This window comes from Galeopterus variegatus, unplaced genomic scaffold (assembly GCF_000696425.1).
Source record: "Galeopterus variegatus unplaced genomic scaffold, G_variegatus-3.0.2 Scaffold661, whole genome shotgun sequence".
Classification (NCBI taxonomy): domain Eukaryota; kingdom Metazoa; phylum Chordata; class Mammalia; order Dermoptera; family Cynocephalidae; genus Galeopterus; species Galeopterus variegatus.
In genome coordinates, this window is record NW_007726772.1 from 460,057 (window position 1) to 479,379 (window position 19,323).

The following is a 19,323-nucleotide window of genomic DNA, read 5'->3' on the forward strand; positions in this document are numbered from 1 at the left end:
TGAGCTGACCAGGTCAGGTGAAGCTTCATTCACATCCCTTCCTGGGTTGTCCAGTGTAGCAGGTAGGAATGGGTTGATCCAGGGAGAGAACCTCCAGTGAGCAGTGCTGAGCTGAGTATCGCTGGTGGGAGAGATTGGGGGGGCATGGGGGGGGGGGATTCACAGCATCTTCAGGTCCTGACTCAGCATCTTGGAGCAGCACCAGGTCAGAGGAATCAATGAATCGGTGCTTCCTCTTGCGCTTACATCACGACCTCCTAACTCCCAGCCCTTGAATCACTGGAAGAGGCTTCAGAAGCCAAAATTTCCCTCCTTTAGTTTTCTTAAGCCCTGACATTTAAAAATATCTTATTTACATGTCCAGCAACAAAAAAATGCATCAAAGTCTGGGAATGATCTAGATCAGTGCCTCTTTTCTCCTGCATGTTAAAACCCCCTCCATGCTCTGGCCTCTCCCCTAGAGACTCTGATTCAGTGCTCCTGGGAGGAGCCCGGACTGTGTGTTCATTACAAGCTCCTCGGGGTCCTCATGTGCAGATAGGGGAGCGGATCTCAGTGCCAGCCGGTGGCCCATGAGTCTTTTGTGTGTTTGACAGGTCGCCCATTGGCTGCCATGGCAGGGACAGTGGCTGCAGGTGAGACTTTTATGTCCTTGTCTGTCCTGGTCCTCATCTTCTAGCTCAAGCCCTGAAGTGATTCTTCAAGGAAATTGTGCCAAAATACTACTGCCCTGTCTAGGTTACCCCTCTGAACCTGTGTTCTGGGTGAAGAGCCCAATGTGAAGGCCAATGAATTTATGGTTCCAATTCCATTTCTATTTAGTCAGAGAAAGAAGTCCAAATAGTCAAGTGACTCCAGCTTTCTTGGTCTCCCAGCACGGACACCATAAGTGAAGGGCAGGCATGTGGCCAAGAGTATAGCAGTGTTGCCAGGGTGGTACCCCAGGCCGTGATTTTAGAGGGCTCCCTCCATGGTGAGCACGTTTGTCTTTTCCGCCTTCTCCTTCTCTGACAATCTCCATCCACCTTCTTTCATCCTTCCATTTTCATCTCCCATTTTTTCCCTCTGTTCTTACCTATGCTTGGGCTTCCAGAAGCTCCACTGAACTTTTCTTACCACTAGTTGAAGATAAAGAGCTAAAATAACATGATGCCTTTGTGCCTGGCTGGTCCTTCTAGAGAAGAGCCACAGCTAGACAACCAGGGCCAGTTGAGGTTGGGTCTAGTTCCCACACAGGTAATCTGATGGGGGGAAGTCAGCTGTTTCTGTCTCCACTGGCATAACCTTTAGTTTTGGACGGAATGCTGGGCAGGTGGACATACAGAAAGGCAGAACAGGCAGACAAGCAGACGGAAACACAAATGGAGGTGGGTGGGTGGGTGGACACAAAACGTTACCAGTAGTAGGAGTATCAGAGGGGTGATGACTCAGGGAAACTTCTTTCTACTTAATAGTGGATTTTTAAGAATGTAATTTTAATAAATTACAACTGGTGGTGGGTGGGACACTGTCATCTTTATCCACACAGAGCCTCCATGCTGATTCAGCCTTAACTGGGAAAATTGCAGCTGTGCTTTACTCGTTGCTGCTGGTGATGTGACAAAAATCAGAGCTACAGAACCCACAACCAGGGAGTAACCAGAGGGAAAGGTTCTGGCTGCTGGTAGATAATAGCTCTTCCCAGCAAGTCCACGTCAGTGGTAGAAGTCTCAAAAGAGATGAGACATATTTCAAAATTCAGACAAGTTCATGCCCTAAATTCCCAAGTTTGCAAGACTTTTCAGACTAGTTTATACCTCTGATACGTCCTAAGACTTATTCACAAAGTAATGACCAATGACACCTCTTTTGGAAAAAAAGTGAAAAGTAAAATAAAAAGAAAAAAGTGTGAATTACAAAATCAGTAAACTGGACAATGAAAAAAACTGAAATTCTAAAATATATTTCTGCATTTAGGAAAATCTCAGTGCGGCAGCATCATTACTAACTCATCTGGAGCGATTAGGAATCCCCCGCGAAATGAAATGCACGACAACATAACCTGTGTGTGGGAAATCAAGGCGAACGCATCCGATCATATACTGCTGGCTTTTCCATACCTTAAGTAAGTCCTAAGTATGTTACTTAAGTATGCTATGCAGTTTTTTCGGAACTTTTTATTTTATTTTATTTTTAATTAACAAATAATAATTGTATGTATTCATGGGGTCTAATGTGTGTTATATGTACACACTGTGGAATGATTAAATCAGGCTAATGAACATATCCATCACCTCACATTCTTGCCATTTCTTTGTGGTGAGAACACTTAAATTCTACTTTTTTAGCAATTTTGAAATATACAATAGATTATTATTATTGACTGTAGTCAATGGATGTTGTACGATAGATCTCCTGAACTTATTCCTCCTAATTAAAACTTTGTGCCCTTTGACCAACATCTCGCCATCCGCCCCTGCCCCCCAGCCTCTGGTACCCACCGTTCTACTCCCTACCTCTATGAGTCTGGTTTTTCAGATTCCACCTACAAGAAGGATCGTGCAGTATTTGTCTTTCTGGGTCTGGATTATTTGATGTAGCGTAATGTCCTCTAGATTCATCCACGTTGTCACAAACAACAGAATTTCCTTCATTTCTAAGGCTGAATAGTATTCCGTTGTGTATATACCACATTTTCTTTATTCTTCATTCACTGGTGGGCACTTAAGTTGTTTCCACAGGGTGGCTATTGTGAATAATAGTGGAATGAACATGGAGTGCAGACATCTCTTCATACTGATTTTAATTTGGGTATGTACCCAGAAGTGGGATTGCTGGATCATATGGTAATTCCATTTTTAGTTTTCTGAGGAGCCTCCATGCTGTTTTCCAAAATGGCTTTGCTAACTTACACTCCCACCCACAGTGCGCAAGAGTTCCCTTTTCTCCACATCCTCACCAGCACGTGTCATCTCTCATCTTTTTGATAATAGCCACTCTAACAGGTATGCAGTGATATCACATTGTGGTTTTCATTTGCATTTCCCTAATGATTAGTGATGTTGAGAATTTTTTTCATATACCTGTTGGCCATTTGTATGTCTTCTTTTGAGAAATGTCTGTTCGTGTCCTTTGCCCATTTTTAATAAGGTTGTTTTCTTTTTATTGAGTAGTTTGAATTCCTTATGCATTTTGGATATTAGCCCCTAATCTGATGTATGATTTGCAAATATTTTCTCTCATTCTGTGGGTTGTCTCAAGTTGATGGGGCTCTGTATTCCTGAACCTCCTACACCACAGAAAACAAGGAGGTGGACATAACAACAGGCATGCTAGGTGCAGTCTGAACAGGAGATCAGGCATTTGCCACAGATCTTCTTTCCAGCTAGTGTTGAGAGAGTGGGAGATAAGTCTCTGCTCTTAGCTTCACCCTGAGGATAGAAGGAACTGAAACACACATCTAACACCCCAACTTTCCAGCTGCTCCCACAAGGTCTGGCTTCTACCTTACCTGTTGCAGGGTACTGACAAAACTTGGCACATCCTAACCTCCGGCAGCCACCCAAAGCAGAGACAGCAGCTTGGACAAACACAAAGATGTGACAGTCACCTTAGACTATCTGGCCAGATGGATTGGTGAGATCCTTATCCTGTGCGAGGCCAGTCTGACAAGACTGGGAGAGGCTGTTGTCTTGTCTAATGCACAGAAACCAACACAGAGAAAGAAATGGAAGAAAGAGGGAAATTTGTTCCAAAAAGGAACAAGATAAATCTTCAGAAACCTAGACTATGTAGTTCAAAATTCCAAACATTTGTTCCTGTGATTGATTCTCATAAGTAAAAGAGTTCTTCATGCCTTTTTAGAATTTTTGTTTTTTGAAATGACTATAGAGACACAGGAAGTTACAAAAATAATACGAGTCCTGTGTACTCCTAAGTTTCTCTCAACAGTGGCATGTCATGTAACTGTAGAACAATATCAAAGCCAGGAAGTTGACATTGGTACAAACAACACTGTCAGCTAGACTACAGACCTTATTCAGTTTACACCATTTTTTACATGCATGTGTGTGTGTGTGTGTGTGTGTGTGTGTAGTTCTTTGCAATTTATCCCACGTGTAAATTCCTGTGTTCTAGATACAGAACTGTTCCATTACCACAAAGGAGCTACCCCTTTACACTTTATATTCACAAACCACCCATCTCCCTGTCCCCTGAAAACCACCAATCTGTTCTCCATTTGTAGTTTTGTCATTTTTGAGAATGTTATATAGGAAGAATCATACAGTGTGTGACCTTTTGAAACTGACTTTTTTCACTCAGCACCATGCCCTGGAGATCCATCCAGGTTGCTGTGTGTGTCAACAGTTTGTTGCTTTTTATTTTTATTATTTATTTATTTACTTATTTATTTTGTCTTTTTCGTGACCGGTAAGGGGATCGCAACCCTTGGCTTGGTGTTGTCCGCACCGCGCTCAGCCAGTGAGTGCACCGGCCATCCCTATATAGGATCCGAACCCGTGGCGGGAGCGTTGCTGTGCTCCCAGTGCCGCACTCTCCCGAGTGCGCCACGGGGTCAACCCTGCTTTTTAATTACTGATAAGTATCCCATCATATGCACGTACCAGGTTTGTTTAGCCATCCCCCCACTGAATGACATTTGGGCTGTTTTCAGTCCTTTGCTACAAGTAAAGCTTCTAAGACCATTCATACACACATTTTTGTGTGAACATAAGTTTTCATTTCTCTGAGATAAATGCCCAAGAGTGAAATCACTAGGTTGTATGGTAAGTAGTATATATTTAGCTTTTTAAGAAGATGCCAAACTACTTTCCAGAATGACTACCATTTTAAATTCCCACCGGAAACGTATGAGAGATCCAGTTTCTCCACATCCTAGCTAGTTAGCATTTAGTAGTATTTTTTTGTGTTAGCTATTTGTAATTTTCAGCCTACAAGTCCTGTACATGTGTTACTGACAGCCAGGCTCAGCTTACCCTCTCACATTAAACAAATGACTCGAAAGTCCAAAAGTTGGTGCAAAGATTGGAAGCTTTATTCAGATAACCGACAGCTGGGGGATGACCAGGCTGAAATCATACCCCCCTTTTGTTGCCTGTTCTGGGGTTTATAAAGGGGAAAAGGCGAGAAGGTAAGGTAAGGGTTTTGTCCTGCAGGAAAAGGAGGAGCCTGGTCACTGGGTTAGCAGAGCGTCTGAGTCAGATGTCAGGGTCCCATGAGGGACTGGGTGCTTTGGCATCGTGGAGTCGGCAGTTGGAGGACTGGTCAGCTTCACGTCCTTGATGTTATTTTGGGGTTGGAGTCCTTATCTCCTAGGGAAACTCAAAGACAATAACCTCAGTCAAACATCACTGGAACGTACGCGTACCTCTAACTAATGTGGATGCAATTTTCCTTTAAGCAAGAAGGTGAGTTAATAATCAGCTGGGCAGGGCCGCCCGGTGGCGCACTGCTACAGTGCGCCACTTGTGAGCGCGGCGGCGCTCCCGCCGAGGGTTCGGATCCCACATACAGACCGGTTCCCGCTCACTGGCTGAGCGAGGCGTGGGAGCAACACCGAGGGTTGCGATCCCGTTGCTGGTCCCGGTCCGGTACGGGGGCAACACTGAGGGTTGCGATCCATTGCCGGACACGGAAAAAGACAAAAAGGAAAAAAAAAAATCAGCTGGGGTGCTTTGCCTTCCTCTTGGATTTCCTCTGCAGTTGATTAGGGAGGTGTGGAAAATAAGAAAACTTCATTTCAGTCCCTAATTGTAGGTGCACAGCAACTAAAGTCAGTCATCGAAAGAGGGTGTAATGTGAGATAAGCAGAAATAAACTTTTGAGAAGGATCTTTTTGGGGCATGATTTCTTCCCCAGGCAGTTTCAGCCACACAGTCACTTTCTCCTTTCCTCTGCTAACCTCAAGGAATTGATGATTATCAGTTCCGGAATTAATGGCTAACTGAAATTTTCTGCTTTGTCCTAGTTACCCCAAAGGTGGCCATCTTCTGGCTAAGGTCCCTTTCACATGTTTTGTAGATTTATACTAAGGTATTTCTACCTTTTTTTTTTTTTTTTTTTTTTTAGTAATTGTAAGTGACACTGTGTTTTCAATTTTGGTTTCCACATTTTCATTGATTGACTGTAGAAATACAATTGATTTTTGTGTGCTTCCATGAATTTTCAATTAAAATAAAATTCACCATATGTGCTTTGGATAGGTTTGTATGCATGGCAGAGAGAGAAGGGGAGAGAGAGTATGTATTTGGTCTGCTGGTTAAAGATGCAGATTCCAGCGTACTCCAGTCCCAATAAATCAGGAAATTTTAGATTTTAATGTTGTGAATAATCAACACATTGATGTCATTTATAAATGATAAATTCATGATAAATTTCTTATGGATATTAACCCCCAAGTACAACTTAATTATTAGTCTTGAATTTTGCTTAATCAAAACATGGCTTGGAATGGAGGGTTGAGTTGTGGAAATGGTTTTCTGGTTCTAGCACTAGTGACATCTGGATAAAACGTCACAGTGAAGAACAACAGGTAACAAAATCAGATGACTTCCACCAAGCAAGCTGGGCAGATTTGGTAGCTCACTTTCCTCTAGGTGGGTGAGCCGCCAAAAGCCATAAATGGGTTATTTGGAACCTGGAGCCATGTGCTACTAGCAGGTCCTTGAGAAGCCGGCAGCCTCTGCCCTCTGCTGGGCCCCGACTGCCAGGTGGTGAAATTGCCTTGGTTTGCCTGACCCTGCCCTTGCTCCTAGGCTGTGAAGACGCCGCGGTCCCTGGCTGTTCCCAGGCCCTCAAAAGGGTCACACCTAGTACAGCCGCCTCTTCTTCCCTCTTCAGTTAAAATCCCATTCCCTTTAAAGCAATGGCTCTTGGAGAGAACAAGTAGGGTAAAAAGAATCCATACTATGTTTAAATGACTGACAGGCTTTTAATCTATCCCCAGCCTCTTTGTCGTAACAAAATAAAGCATCTGTTTCACAGCCTGCCTCTAAGATCTTCTGATGGAGAGACTAGGAGGCATCCATGCATGTTTGCTTCCCCAGCCTCGACTGCACCAATGAATATTTTGAAATCCTGGATGGCCCTCCGTCCTCAGCAAAGTCCCTGGGGAAGACCTGCTCTGGTTCCTACCTCGTGTATGCATCCTCCTCCAGCTCAATGACCCTGGTGTACTTCCGAAGCTTCAACAACATAGGAAAAAACTTCATTGCTTATTATTATTCTGCAACCAAAGGTAAGAATGGTGCTTATGCAAAACAACTCTAGCACTGGACTATCTGCCTGGGTACGAGTTACGTTGTCATCCCTTACTCTGTGACCTTGGACAAGCAACTTGACCTCTTCCTACCTCAATTTCTTTCCTGTACATGGGAACAATAATAGAAGCTTACTCCCCAGGTTTGTTGTGAGGGTTACATGAAATGACACAAGTCAGCTCATTAGCAAGTCTTCCTGAAATTACTCCAAATCTAGTACTCAGTGGATATTTTACATCCTATGTACAGAAGAAGAAAGTGTGGTTCCAGCTTAAGAGAGGCTTGTGCCCAACTAAGAGGGAGTTCAAGATGAATGCATGTGATACAATTAGACGACAAATACAATACACTAGATTAAGGCAAACAAATAGGACAAATAGAATATATTAGCATATACTAAGTTGGCATGTGCAAAACACATTAGGAAAGAGAGAGCACACTGTAGATTACAAGTATTAAGAAAAACATCAGGGGGGGCCGGCCCGGTGGCACACTGGAGAGTGCGCCGCTTGGGAGTGTGGTGGCGCTCCCGCCTAGGGTTGAGATCCCATGTGGAGACCGGTTCCCGCTCACTGACTGAGCGCAGTGCGGGCGCAGCACCGAGGGTTGCGATCCCGTTGCCGGTCCCCAGTACGGGCGCGACACCGAGGGTTGTGATCCCATTACCGGTCAGTAAAAAAGACAAAAAGAAAAAAAAAGAAAAACATCAGGGGACAGGAGGAACAGCCTTGAACTCGGCTTTAAAGCTGGCTGGGTCATAAGTGGAGAAACAGGGAGAGAGCGTGTCAGGTGAGAGAACAGTGTCAGCCCACAGATGATGTGTACGAGGCACGTGGCAAGAAGGCAGACTGCAGCTAAGCCAGGGGTTTCTGTTGAAGCACAGCGTACTCAAGGTTAGGTAACAACAGTAATAGTGATCGAAATACTCAAAAGGCCAGCTAATGTTTATTGAATGTCTGTTATATGCCAGGCAGCATTGTAGGCACCTGACACTATCCTCACACAAAACCATCTTTTACAGATGAGGACACTGAGGCTTGAGAGTGCACTAATTATCCCAGATCTACCTACTAGTAAGAGAAAATAGGCAAAACTCACAGAATCACAGATGACTCGCATCCACTTTGTCCAAGAACTCGTTCAGAATAGTCTCCAGCGCTTTTAGCAAGAGCCAGGATGATTCACTGAGCAAGCTTGGGAAACCTGCTATAGAGCACAGAGATGATCCACATCACAAAGCGGATCAGGGGAAATTACCGTAGTCGGCATTAAACAGCTACTGATGATGGTTTCCTTGTATTTGCAGAGGCTGTGTCGCAGACTCCACATCTCATCAGTGAGTCATGTTCCATATTGATACTGAATCTTCTTCCCAAGTCCGTGTTTCCTCTTCTGTCCACACTGCTGGTGCTTTTACTGTCATCATTTGACCTCCCATATATGTTTGCTAGTTCCCTGTCTAAATCTGCCATAGCTGAGAGATTCGGTCTCCACATTTCTTGCACAAGTCTGATGCCCATTCACTCTGGGACCAAGTGACAACTATCAACAATCAGGTCACTGCATATCGATAATTGTCACTTTGATTTCCTAATTCCTTGTTTTTGTTAAAGACAATGAGACACAGCTAATCAGATACTCCACATTTAGGGAAAGTTAAAAAAGAAACATGCAGGAGATAAGGTTGTCTTCCCCAGGAGGACACTGATTTTGAATGTTGGCATTTTAGCACAGAATGGCACATTTAAATATTGTTTCCCAGTAGCGGGGCAGAAGGGAATATCATTTCTGTTGGACCCCACGCATCTGAGAAACATCAAGACCCACATAAAAAGAGAGTTTGATTTGGGAGGTCACTTATTATGAAGAAGAGAAAGAGAAAGAATCAGGCAGAATCTTGGCGATTAATGGAGACTGATCTCAGAATGCTGCCCCTTGACTTGCCCGAATCCTTCCTTTTTACTCAGGAGTGTCTTCTTGTATCCACAGCCATCCCGACAGCAACACCCAAGATAGTAACAGCAAGACCCGGTAAGCCCTGGAAAGCATTTGTTTGCTCAGCAGGTGTCCTTCCCTCTCTGCTTGTGCATTTGTATCTACGTCTGTACCTGCTTCATGTGCAGACACTGGACCAACTGCAAACAATTTATCTATTTACAAATGGGTCAGTTGACTCTGCCCAAACTTTTAGGGCCATTCAGAGCTTTTAGGATCTTTTGGCTTTAGGTTTTCAGGATAAGCCAAGTTCATTTTCTCAGTGCCTTTCAGAGTCAGCAAAGCCTGGGCAGCTTACGAGTACCTTCTAGTGGATTTCTGTCTTTTCTTTTCATGCCAGTCCTGATCATAGTTAGCTTCACATCCGTATCTCTAACAGACTTTTTCAAAATGAGTGGAGTGTTGGAACCATTTTGGAGGCAGTGAGATAGAATAGCAGAGAAAATAAAATAGTCAACTTTGGAATCAAGAGACCTGAATATTTAGATCTGCTATGTACCAGATGTGGGATTTGGGGTAGATCACTTTACTTCTTCAACTTTCAGTTTTCTCACAGATAAAACTAGTATATCAATACTCCTCTGCTTACTTTCCTAAGTTATTATAAAGGTGAGGTGAACACACACACACACCCACACACAAAAGCACTTCCTGAAACCACAAATCACTGTGTAACTTATTTATAATGGGTTTCTGCATTTAGCCTAGACAGATTGGTACATACCTCTGGCAAGACAGATACTTGATTAATGGGCTTTTTAGGCTAAAAGTTATTGGCAATTTAATGACTTACTAATCTCCAGCTGGGCAGTTGACTAGTTGACTGTCTCTTTTACCAGGTTCTCTGGCCCCAGTAGTAGCACGGGGGTGGGGAACTCAACAAACTCATGGGAAGGGTACAGTGCTCCCAGAGGACAACAGTCATCAGGTGTCTGTCTGCAGGGGGCTGGCCAGAGCTGCGGCTGGTGGCCAGCTCAGGTCGGTGCTCAGGACGTGTGGAGGTCCTGCACAAGGGGGCCTGGGGCACCGTGTGTGACGACCTGTGGGACCTGAATGAAGCTGAGGTCGTGTGCAGACAGCTGGGGTGCGGTCGGGCCATGTCTGCTCTTGGAAAGGCCCACTTTGGACCAGGCTCTGGAGACATCTTCCTGGACAACCTCCAGTGCTCTGGGGTAGAACGCTACCTGGGCCAGTGCGCCCACTCGGGCTGGTCGGAGCACAACTGTGGCCATCATGAGGATGCTGGGGTCATCTGCTCAGGTATCTGCTCCTCTCTCAGAGGGTCACTGCCAGTGCCAAAGTGCTTCAAGATCACCCTGCTAGCATCCAGAGTCAGTCAGGGACAAAGACAGGATTCTCAGACATATAGACATTTTGCTTTATCTCTTCTAACTGGGTTAGGTGGATAAGGTTCTAACTGCTAGCCTCCAGAATAAAACCTGATTTTCCAATTTGATCGTAAGAATTACCAAAGGTATGTGTGCTTTATTGAAACATGCAAAGAACATGTTTAACTAGGGGAATTTTTCAGGAGCTTACATAAAAGACTCAGCCCGATACAGTAAAGGGAGGGAAGGCTTCAGAGCCAGGCAGACCTGAGTCTGGCTTTCCTAGAGAGTGCTAGCACTCAGACTGCATTTGAACAACACTCAAACTGTTGGAGCCACAGTTTCTTCATCTGTAACATTAGGAGACTAGTTGCTTACTTGCAGGATTGCCAAAAGGAGAAGAGTTTTCTTTGGCACAGCACTTGCGTAGTACCTGACAAAGGAGCAGGATATTTTGGTAATTCAGGATTCAGTCACAACACCAAGGTAATCTGTGAAATAAACAGACTAATTTTAATTACCTTGTAACAATTTTTTAAAAAATACTTTGAACTTACTCATGTGCAACTAGTTAGCTAAGAGTAAGTTAGCCACCTCTGGAATGTCTGTTAATAGCGCTTTCTGATAATGAGATGCCTCTTGGTAAACTAACAGCTGCAATACCTGATGTGACTTGAAAGAATCAGTAATCATGACTCGAAGTGGTGCTCGCTCCACGGAGTTGCCCATGTGAGCAGCAGCTCAGTGGTATGTCAGCACCTGCTGCCTGTGACTCTTAATTTGAGGCACGCATTTATAAACATTGTCTTGTTGGTGCATTCATTCATTTGCTTCGTGGCATCTTATTATGCATGCCACATGTAACCTAGTTACAGCCTTGTGGGTACATGTTATTGCCAAGTTTTGATATTCTAGAGGACGATTGTCTAAATCTGAGGTACCCCCAAAGACCCCAAAGTGAAGCGTCTCTGCTACAAAATCAGTAGTTTGTCAGATCATCCCAAATGTACCCTTCACATCTGACCATTTTCTCATAACACAGTAGTAAACCAAAAACCAGGGGCTGGCCCGGTGGTGCACTGCTATAGTGCGCCGCTTGGGAGTGCGGTGGCGCTCCCACCGAGGGTTCGGATCCCACATACAGACCGGTTCCCGCTCACTGGCTGAGCGAGGTGCGGGAGCAGCACCGAGGGTTGCGATCCCGTTGCCGGTCCCGGTCCGGTACGGGCGCGACACTGAGGGTTGCGATCCGTTGCCGGACACGGAAAAAGACAAAAAAAAAACCCAAAAACCAGAGAGAAGCTTACCTTTGTGTCTGTGGACGAATCTGCTTCGCCCCCAGTCCTATGTTATTTACAAAGACTAATTTTTCCCTTATAAGATTAATAAACACATATAAAGATACAATGAGAAGCTTTGTCTTCAGTTACTAAAGTCAGAATGTCCCCAAATACTGACATACTTAATCTCTCTATAAACAGATGCCGAAGAGTCGCTTGTTAACAGACCAGGTCAGTCACCCTTTTGTTGATGGGAGTTAAGCGTCAGCTCCTCTTGATTTTGCCCCTGAGCTGTCTGTTCTTCCAGCTGTACTTTCACTCCTTCTCTGAACTGCAGAGATTTTCACGCCTCTAAGATGCCGTTAGAAAGTCTTGTTTGCAATTACTTTTGCTTCTCACATATGATGATGGTTCTGTGTGTTTTAAGTTCACGTTTTTTAGAAATGCCTGCGAGAGTAAAATGTTGTCTCATGGTCTTTTTACATATATTGTTCCCTCTGCCTCAAGGGACTTGCCCAGCCCTTCCCCTGACTAGCTCCTCCAAACTTTTTAAAGAGGTGTCTCCCCCAGGCCCCTCCTCTCTGTTATTCTTTTCATAGCATTGCACGCTTTCCCTTTGGTGCAATTATCACAGTGTGGAATAGTGCATTGTACCAGTGTCTGTATTTGCCTAATAAATAGACTTGAGGCTCCCTGATGGCAGAAACCATATTTAGAGCTGTATTATCAGTGCCTAACATGAAAGACAATCAGTCGATACTGTTGAAATGAAATTAAATTGACTGAAGACCCCACTACCTGCAAGTCAGGAACACGTGAGAAATGTGAAGAACAGGCCACAAAGCTCAAGTTCAAGGCTGTACCTCCCCAACATGCCTCTGAGTCTGGTGCTAGTGAGCCCAGGCAGGGTCTTTCGGGAACTCACACCTCCCATCTCTACCTGCAGGGGACTGGCCAGAGCTGCGACTGGTGGGTGGCTCAGGTCGGTGCTCCGGACGCGTGGAGGTCCTCCACCAGGGAGCCTGGGGTACCGTGTGCGATGACCTGTGGGACCTGAATGAAGCTGAGGTCGTGTGCCGACAGCTTGGGTGTGGACGGGCTGTTTCCAGCCCCAGTGGGGCCCACTTTGGCCCAGGCTCTGGAGACATCTTCCTGGACAACCTCCAGTGCTCTGGGGTGGAACGCTACCTGGGCCAGTGCGCCCACTCGGGCTGGTCAGAGCACAACTGCGGCCACCATGAGGATGCTGGGGTCATCTGCTCAGGTATCCTCTCCCCTCTCAGGCAATATTTCTGAGGTTGTGGTTGAAGACATTTTGAAACTGTACATCCTTGGTGAACCCATCCATCTGCTTGTCTCTTGAGCATCTCCTCTGGGTCAGGCCCTGGGCCCAGACACATGCCCAGCCACCGGCAGCTCCAGGGTTGCATGGGGGAAGTCTCAAATGTTAATGGGCACCAGCACCACCTGGGGTATTACAATGCAGATTCCAGGGCCCTGTCCAAGTTTATGACTAAGTAGGTTTGGAAAGGGGCTGAGGAATCTGCATTTTAACAAGTAGTCCAGGGATTCCTAATAAGAGGGGCCAACGCCCTGGCTGCCATGGGGCCGAGTTGACCCAGTTGCTGTGCCCTGGCCCCCTAGGCCAAGGACCCTACCAGAGGAGGGCTGAGGTTGCCCATGAGGCAGTTCTGGTACTCTGGGTTCCCATGCCCAGAAAGGCCACAGTCCTCTCCTATTCAACCCACACCCTTGTCTGCCCCACCTCTTCCATGCTTTGGATTCACTAAAGACAGTCACCTGTTGCCTTTCTTTATGCATTCAGATGCCGAAGACCTGCCTCTGCCCACGCTTCCAGGTATGTTCATATTTCTTTTTCTAGTACAGGCAACTTTCTAATAGTAACAACAATAATAGAAGCAAATACTTATAATTGCTAAGAAGCACACTGTGTTCTAAGCCCTTCACACATATAACTCATTTAATCCCCACTCAATATAGCCCTCAAGGTAGGTACATTGATTATTCAAATTTTCCAGATAAACCAAGACATAGACACTTAGCAGGATATCCAGGGCTAGCCAGTGGATTTGAATCCAAGCTCTCTGTGCTCTTGGCTACCAATCCCACTTAATATACCCATTCACTGGCCCCAGCTACACAAAAACAAAGCAAAGCTACAGTAAAGAGGGAGACATTTTGCTCAGATTATTGCTAATCATCAGGACTATTCTGACAAAAAGCATTATATGTGATATTTTACAGAAGAGAAATTGATATACAGAAAGGTTAAGTAACTTTCTCAAGATCACTCAACAAGTTAATGATGGAACCAAGCTTTGACAGTAATCAATCTGACCCCTGACCCCAAAGTATACTCTTGGGGCTCTTATGACTTTGGCCTGTTTTCAAAGATCTTATAATTTAATGATTGAATAATATTCCCCTGTAATAAAAACCAAAGACTAAAAAAATTAGGCCAGCACATGAACTACAAATTCTGAATTGATGCTTGAGGTGAATGAAAATGTATCTTGTTTCCTTGTAACAGATATTTCTGAGCATCTGCTCAGCAGCAGGCATGGTGCAAGTGTTTCTGGATAAATTTATTTATTTAATCCTCACAGTTGAGGATTGTTAATCAATAAACCAATAAATAAATCAGTAAGCCAGCCCAAGATAACTCAATCAGAAAGTGGCAGAACTGGAATTTACAAGGTCATCTCTTGCTCTTTGACTGTACCCAGCTGTTCCTACACAGCTTCAGAGAAGACACACAGTTCACAGGCACTGGCAGAAGCATCTCTCTCGGGCACTTGCCTGGAGAAAAACTTGATGTGTTCTGGGTGTCCCTGGGGGAAGGCCACCTTTATGAGTCAGGGTCATGAGTGAGAGGGGAAGGACTGTCTATAGTTCAAGGGCCACGGTTAGAGTCAAGGGCAGTGGATATTCAAATGAAGTCTCCTCTATGATTTTCTCATTTTATGTAAGTTACATGGATGACAGAGAAATGAGGAAAACAATGTTGAGTGAAAGGAGCTATTCTAGTTATCTATTGCTGCCCCAAAACATAGTGGTTTAAAACAACCCTCATTTAGATATGTCAGGGTTTTGTGGATCAGGAACTTGGGCAGGGCTAAGCAGGGAGATTCTTCTGCTCCACAGAGCATCAAACCAGTCACTGGATGATGTGCAGCTACTGGCTGGTCTAGAGAGTTCAAGACAGCTTCATTCACTTGGTGCCTTGGTAGAGACAGCTGGAAGGATGGGCTCAGTCTCAGGGCCTCTTCACATGGTCTTTCCAGCAGACTAGTCAGACTTCGTATAAGGTGGCTTAGTGCTGCATGTGTGAGCCCGTGTTCCCAGAGACAGGAAGTTAAAGCCACAGTCTCTTAAGGCAGAGTGCCACTTCTGCCACATTCTGTTGGTTAAAGCAGTCACAGAGACCACCCAGGTTCAAGAGAGGCAACCCAGACCCCATCTCCTGACAGGAATCATTTCCAAGATTTGTGGCCTTCCTTAATCTGCCACATGACTGTAGAGAACGCTTGATCAGCACCTTCAGATTCTTCTCAGTTTACACTAAGTACACTGACATTTCAAAGGAAACCCTTTACATTTCACTAACTTATAGGTGAGAATAAATATTTTTCTCCTGGATGTCATCATTTTCTCCATTTTTTCCCTTCCAGGTCCTTTGGCAGATTCTCAGGACCATGTAACAGGTAGTCATTTATATTAAATTGAAGTGATAACTTTGTGCCAAGACTCATCACAGCAGATGCTAGGCAGTGTGCCCAGGACATAGCACAATTGAGAGACTGGCACAGTGTGGGCGAGGGGTTTGCTTCTCTGGTGCCACTCTGTAAATACTAACTTTTTAACAAGAGGAGCAGGCTGGGAAGGGGGAATGTGGATCTGCCCAGGTCAGAGTAGGCAGGAAGGTTACAAGAGCCTTAAAGAGAATGTGGCTCATTGTTCCATCTGGCCATACTCAGCCTGCCTCCTTTGGGTGCAGTCCTGTAGCAGGCATCCACCTTGGACACCAGTCCATCATCCCCCAGTACATGTAGCAATTCCCAGGGGTTTCAATGTCAGTCTGACCCAGCCCCGGTTATTGTAAGCTACAAATGCAATCAATGATAGAACTACGGGGTTACTGGGACCAATGCCCCTTCCCGCTATCCATCTCAGGAAAGACTATGAATCTGTGGAATTCTGGGAGGATTACACGTTAATCAAGGGGAACAGAAAGAAAAATTAAGCAACTTTATAGCTTAGAGATAAGGTCAATAAAGTGTATTGTGTTTTCAAATTTCCTCCAAAATAATTTGATGATGCTAAGTTTTCTGGGTATTTTGTGTGACATGATGCCTTAAATATGTATATATTGTATGTGTATGTGCATGTATCTATCGATATTAATATGACAACTAACATGAAAGAATTGAATTTCACTATTATCTTTAGTCTGTATAAATCCCAAAACCTGCAAGTTCCATTCTCAGAGTAAATACTGAGTTAAAGGAAACACAATTTCCCCAGCAAAAGTGATGAAGAAAGTACTTAAAGGAGATCCCAGTCATAACCTCCCCAAACAGTCCATAAGGTCCCTCTCCCTTCACCTCAATTCATTCAACTCCAAAGTTATTCTAGAGCCTCTTACTCCCCAAAACTCCTCACCCTCTCTCCTTACACAGGCTTGTACCACCTCTGTCTCTAGGCCTCACCATCCCAATCTGTCGTTAGGTAGATCTACTTCATTTCTCTACCAGCAAGCAAAAGTCCTCCACTTTAGAAAGCAGGAGGAGGGGGCCGGCCCGGTGGCGCACTGCTACAGTGCGCCGCTTGGGAGCGCAGTGGCGCTCCCGCTGAGGGTTCGGATCCCACATACAGACCGGCCACTCACTGGCTGAGCGAGGTGCGGGCGCAACACTGAGGGTTGCGATCCCGTTGCCGGTCCCGGTCCGGTACGGGCGTGACACTGAGGGTTGCGATCCGTTGCCGGTCATGAAAAAAGACAAAAAGGAAAAAAAAGAAAAAAAGAAAGCAGGAGGAGACAGTAAGTGGAGAGGACAAAAATAACATTTTCTTTGTCAGGTGGTAGGGGAAGAGGGAAAGGTAGGGAACTCTCACACATTATTACTTTCTGACCCATCAGAATCAGATTGAATGGGCTTTCCTTCCCAAGAGACATTTAAGCTAAAGAGCCATCAGCTTGTGCATGCCCACCCAGGCCGACTGCTGTCCAGCTGCACCTGACTATTGGTGTGAGCTGGTCATGGACTGGGATCACACAAGTGATGCCGTGTGGACACATCCTGACATCCTTTTTCCTGTCATTTCAGGAGGAAGTAACTCTTGTGGAGGGGTCATCTCTAGTCTCTCTGGCTCATTCTCTAGTCCACAGTATCCAGAAAACTACCCCACAGACATCCAATGTGTTTGGGAGATCCATGTGGGCAACAAATTCCACATAGAACTCATGATTCCAAGTTTGAAGTAAGAAAACACTTTCATTTATTAATTTTTATTACTGTCTTTATCATTACACAATGTAATCATTTTTTGTGGCCATTTACCAACTTCTCACTAACCCTCCCTTCCCCATCTCCTTTCCCACCTCTGGTGGCCTGAATTCCATTCTCTCCTTTTGAAAATTCAGTGAATTATTGTGGTTGTTGTATCTTTCTTTCTTTTTTTGTTTGTTTGTTTTTAGCTCCAACTTATGAGCGAGGATATGTGGTATTTCTCTTTCTGTGCCTGGATTATTTCACTTAACGTAATTTTCTCTAAGTTCATCCATGCTGCTGCAAATGGCAGAATTTCATTCCTTTGTATGGCAGAGTACTATTCCATTGTGCATATGGACCACATTTTCCTTATCTAGTTGTCCAGTGATGGTCATTTAGGTTGGTTCCAACTCTTACCTATTGTGAAGAGAGCTGCAATAGAAGGGGCAGTGCAGGTATCCCTTCAAAGTGATGACTTCCATTCCTTTGGGTATACACCCAGCAAATGGGATTGCTGGATTGTATGGCAGTTCTGTCTGTAGTTGTTTGAGAAATCTCTATACTGGTTTCCATAATGGCTGCACTAATTTACAACCCCACCACATCTTTGACAGCATTTGTTATTCTTTGTCATTTTTTAGTGGCCACTCTAACTGGTGTGAGATGACATTTCAATGTAGTTTTAATTTGCATTTCCCTAGTGATGTTGAGTATTTTTTCATATGTCTGTTGGCCATTTATAAATCTTCCTTTGAGAAATGCCTATTCAGCTCCTTTGCTCGTTTTTTCATCAGGTTACTCATTTTTTTACTGTTAAGTTGTTTGAGTACTTTGTATATTCTTGATATTAATCTCTTGTGGGATGCATAATTTCTGAGTATTTTCTTCCATTTGGTAGGTTGTCTTTTAGCTCTGTTAATTGTTTCTTTTATTGTGCAGAGCTTTTTAGTTTGATATAATCCTATTTGTTTCTTTTTCCTTTTGTTGCCTGTGCTTTTGGAGTCTTATTCATAAAAGTCTTTGTCCAGTCCTACTTCCCGAATTGTTTCCCCTATGTTTTTTAATAGTACTTTTATAGTTTCAGATCTTATATTTAAGTCTTTCATCCATTCTGAGTTGGTTTTGGTATATAGGAAGAGGTGTGGGTCTAGTTTCATTCTTCTGAATATGGATGTCCAGTTATCTCAGCATCACTTATTGAAGAGGCTGTCCCTTCCCCAATGTCTGCTCCTGCTGCCTTTGTCAAAGATCAGTTGGCTGTAAGTACATGGGTTGATTTCTGGGTTCCCTAATCTCTTTCATTGGTCCGAGTGTCTGTTTTCTGCCAGTACTATGCTATTTTGGTAACTATAAGCTTTGTAGTATAATTTGAAGTCAGTAGTGTATTTATTTATTTATTTATTTTTGCTCAGGATTGCTTTGAGTAGTGCAGACATTTACATAATGTTAATTCTTCAAATCCAAGAGCATGGAATATCTTTCCATCTTTTTGTGTCCTGTTTAATTTTTTTCAGCATTGATTTGTAATTCTTGTTGTAGAGATCTTTCACCTCCTTGGTTAAATTGATTCCTAGGGATTTTATCTTTTTGGTTACTATTGTACATGGGCTTCCTTTCTTGATTTCTTTTTCTGCTAGTTCGTTATTGGAGTATAAAAATGCTACTGATTTTTGTGTGTTGATTTTGTATCCTGTGATTTTAGTGAAATTGTTTATGATCTATAAGAGTTTTTTGGTAGAGTCTTCAGGTTTTTCTGTACATAGGATCATGTCATCTGCAAACATGGACAATCGGTCTTTCCCAGTCAGGATGCCCTTTATTTCTTTATTTTGCCTGATTGCAAATAGCTAGTACTTCCAATACTATGCTAAATAGGAGTGGTGAGAGTGGGCATACTTGTCTTTTTCCTGTTCCAGGATGATATTGTTGGTGGGTTTGTCATATATGG

The 19,323-nt window shown here is 44.1% G+C and overlaps 1 protein-coding gene across 1 annotated transcript in view; it reads left to right on the top strand.

The window, feature by feature from the left end:
- The window catches only part of LOC103589213 (putative DMBT1-like protein), a 41,568-nt gene that overhangs the window by 6,792 nt on the left and 15,453 nt on the right, over positions 1-19,323 (top strand). The window contains exons 3-13 of the mRNA XM_008571120.1: positions 597-635; positions 1,957-2,104; positions 7,047-7,237; positions 8,566-8,595; positions 9,249-9,290; positions 11,049-11,068; positions 12,766-13,126; positions 13,688-13,720; positions 14,170-14,181; positions 15,567-15,587; positions 17,211-17,364. Of these exons, the coding sequence (XP_008569342.1) occupies positions 597-635; positions 1,957-2,104; positions 7,047-7,237; positions 8,566-8,595; positions 9,249-9,290; positions 11,049-11,068; positions 12,766-13,126; positions 13,688-13,720; positions 14,170-14,181; positions 15,567-15,587; positions 17,211-17,364 (1,051 nt within the window). The remainder of the gene's footprint in view (positions 1-596; positions 636-1,956; positions 2,105-7,046; positions 7,238-8,565; positions 8,596-9,248; positions 9,291-11,048; positions 11,069-12,765; positions 13,127-13,687; positions 13,721-14,169; positions 14,182-15,566; positions 15,588-17,210; positions 17,365-19,323) is intronic.